We start from the raw sequence: 3570 nt of genomic DNA, 5'->3' as shown, positions 1-3570 counted from the left end.
AAAAAAAAAAAAAAAAAGAAATGACAATGCTTTATTGTGAGATTATGTTCTTCCTACTTTTGTGGTGCTAAAATATATTTTCTCTTACATAATAACACTAATAGCAGATGGTAGCCTGTTTTTTATCCTATTTTTGTTTTATGTCCTTAGCTGGGAAAATTAAAAGCCAAGAACACTTAAATGCCCTAATTCAATTTTTTTTGTATAAATTAACTAGTTCTTCAAACTCAGAACCTCTTTGTCCTCCTTTTTACTGCTCACTGCCTCCTTTGTTTCAAACAGAAGTCTTTGCTCTTGATGACAGTATGTTGTAACATGTCTCAGGGACACCAGGTGGCGCTGTTTTGGTTTTTTGTTTGTTTTTTTGTTTTTGGAGACAGAGAGCATAGCCAGTACCTCTATGGTCCTTATTCCAAACTTAGTTGCCTTCAGTGATTGCTTGATTGTTTCTTCATCATTCAGACCCTGCCAGTTTGGGATCTTAAAACTCACAAAAATCCTTCAGGGGCAGGTCTCACAGTGCCCTCTGACTCCAGTTCCTGTTGGGTGCAGAAGTCCCTCTGCCTGTCCTAAGAGTGGAGTTCTGATCCTGGCAGGTGGAATTAAGATGGCCACACTTTAGGCCCCTGCTAAGACCATGTCACAACCTTCAGAGACCATCTCAGTATGGCTGCCTCTCCAGCCACCAAACCTATGGCAAACCCACTCCAACCAGCATTCAAATCTGGTTGCTGTATACTATTTGAGTCTGCCCACTCTTCCAAGCTTTCCACTCAACATGCAGCTTCCCCCAACAACTGAAAACTTTGGAAAGGCTTCTTCCCATCTTGCACCTTGGGGGGGCAGTCAATACCAGCCACATTTAATCACTTACCTAATTCAGCAGATTTCACCTGTTCCAGATCATATGCTGTATCCAGCTCACCACCTCCTCACTGTGCTTGCCTGAGCTATGACTGGGTAAGGTCCCTTACCAGGTATGGCTGGGTTCTCTCTTTTTACCCCAGTCATTCTAGGAGAGCTCAGCTGAACAATCTTTCTGGTCTGTCATCTTGCTCTACCTCCTGTGTGCATGTTTTATTTTTATTTTTTTTTGAGACAAGAGTCTCACTTTGTTGTCCTTGGTGTCATAGCTCATAGCAACCTCAAGCTCCTGGGCTTAAGTGATCCTCTTGCCTCAGCTTCCTGAGTAGCTGGGACTACAGGTATCTGCCACAATTCCCGGCTAATTTTTTTTATTTTTCATTTTATTTATTTATTTATTTTTTGAGACAGAGTCTCACTATGCTGCCCTCAGTACAGTGCCGTAGTGTCACAGCTCACAGGAACCTCAAATTCTTGGGCTTAAGCAATTCTCTTGCCTCAGTCTCCCAAGTAGCTGGGACTACAGGTGCCCACCATAAGGCCCAGCTAACCTGGCTACTTTTGTTTAGAGATGGGGTCTCACTCTTGCTGTTCTTTAACTCCTGAGCTCAAGCAATCCATCAGCTTCAGCTTCCCAGAGTGCTAAGATTACAGGCATGAGCCACTACACCCAGCTGACTATTTGCATTTTATATTCTGATAGACTGTGCTAAATTGTCCTCCACAGAGCAAGGTACCTTATGGCCTTCTGATCTTTCATTTGCAGAGAGGGCCATATTAACAGAGTCACACATAAACATATTACAAATATAGAGATTATTCTATTGTAACTTATTATTCTATTGTAATTTATACATTATATGATACATTATTCTAATGTAACATGTACAATGCATCACCAAGATGCAGTTTAGAAACCCATGACATTTGTGCAACAAATAAAAAGGGACTATGCATAAACAATTAAGCTTTTGTTACCCAATGTGAGAGCAGATTAGGCAGAAAATGCTCCTGAGAAAACTCCTATAATGTGAGAAAGTGCTCCCCTGCGGAAAATAAAACAGTCATACATATTGCAAAATGTTATTGGTCAAAAAGTGGTCTTTTTTTTTTTTCTTTTTGAGACAGAGCCTCAAGCTATCCCCCTGGGTAGAGTGCTGTGGCATCACAGCTCACAGCAACCTCCAACTCCTGGGCTCAAGCTAGTCTCCTGCCTCCACCTCTCAAGTAGCTGGGACTACAGGCCCCTGCCACAACACCCTGCTATTTTTTGGTTGCAGCCATCATTGTTGTTTGGTGGGCCAGGCGGGATTCAAACCCGCCAGCTTAGGTGTATGTGGCTGGCGCCTTAGCCGCTTGAGCCACAGGCACCGAGCCAAAAAAGTGGTCTTTATACTTTGTAATTCTATGTATTTTAGAAAAGTGACAGGCACAAAACTGATATTCTGTGCTTTTGATTGATATTCAGTGAAAAAGAAAAGTACACACCTTTCTCAGAAGTTGTAAGTATCCTGATCTTCAGTCTAATGGTAGGTAAGCTAGGTCATTCCAACAAGAGACACTAATTTCTTTTATTTGTTTGTTTTTTTCAGACAGTCTCACTATGTTAGCCTCGATAGTGTTCCGTGGTGTCACAGCTCACAGCAACCTCAAACTCTTGGGCTTAAGCAATTCTCTTGCCTCAGCCTCTCAAATAGCTGGGACTATATGCATCCACCACAACACCCGGCTAGAGACACTAATTTCTGTAAATGATGCTCAGTGATTCCCAAGGATACTGAATTCAACATTACCTGTGCCTCCAGCAACATCAAGCAGCTGGGTCCCAGGAAGTGGATTCATCTTCCAGAGCAGCAAATCCTTCCAAACACGATGGACACCAAGAGACATTGCATCATTCATCAAATCATACTTCTTGGCCACACTTTCAAACACCTGATAGACTGACACAAGAGAAAAGCATATAATTGTGCTACTAACAGGATTTCCTAGGCCAGTCAGGTGGCTCACACCTGTAAATCTAGCACTCTTGGGAGGCTGAGTTGGGTGGATTGTCTGAGCTCAGGAGTTAAAGAGCAGCAAGAGTAAGACCTTGTCTTTAAAAATAGCCAGGTGTTGTGGCAGGAGCCTTTAGCCCAGCTACTTGGGAGGCTAAGGCAAGAGAATCACTTGAGCCCATGAGTTTGAGGTTGCTGTGAGCTATGATGCCATGGCACCCTATTGAGGGTGACAAAGTGAGACTCTGTCTCAAAAAACAAAACAAAACAGGATTTACTGGGGAAAATCCTAAATGAAATATAAAGGAGCTTGGGCGGCACCTGTGGCTCAGTGAGTGGGGCACTGGCCCCATATACCGAGGGTGGCAGGTTCAAACCTGGCCCCGGACAAACTGCAACAAAAAAATAGCTGGGTGTTGTGGTGGGCAACTGTAGTCCCAGCTACTTGGGAGGCTAAGGCAGGAGAATCACCTAAGCCCAGGAGTTTGAGGTTGCTGTGAGCTGTGATGCGACAGCGCTCTACCAAGGGCAATAAAGTGAGACTCTGTCTCTAAAAAAAAAAAAAAAGGATTAAACAGGGACTCTAAATCTATATTCTCAAGAATCTGTTAGTGTCTCTTATTATTGCTGAAGGACAAATATTAAATGATGTCAAAATAAAAGATGAAATAAAACAGATCGGATAGGAGGAAATTTCCACCAAAGAACT

The 3570-nt window shown here is 42.8% G+C and overlaps 1 protein-coding gene across 2 annotated transcripts in view; it reads right to left on the bottom strand.

Moving 5' to 3' along the window:
• The window catches only part of COQ5 (coenzyme Q5, methyltransferase), a 37646-nt gene that overhangs the window by 26315 nt on the left and 7761 nt on the right, over positions 1–3570 (bottom strand). For both annotated transcript variants that reach the window (XM_003789911.2, XM_012805243.2), the window contains exon 2: positions 2658–2807. In XM_003789911.2, coding sequence (XP_003789959.1) covers positions 2658–2807 — 150 coding nt within the window. The remainder of the gene's footprint in view (positions 1–2657; positions 2808–3570) is intronic.

Source organism: Otolemur garnettii, unplaced genomic scaffold (genome assembly GCF_000181295.1).
Source record: "Otolemur garnettii isolate 467f Iridium unplaced genomic scaffold, OtoGar3 scaffold00038, whole genome shotgun sequence".
Classification (NCBI taxonomy): domain Eukaryota; kingdom Metazoa; phylum Chordata; class Mammalia; order Primates; family Galagidae; genus Otolemur; species Otolemur garnettii.
The sequence above is the reverse complement of the archived record's forward strand: the minus strand, read 5'-3'. Positions and strand labels throughout refer to the sequence as shown.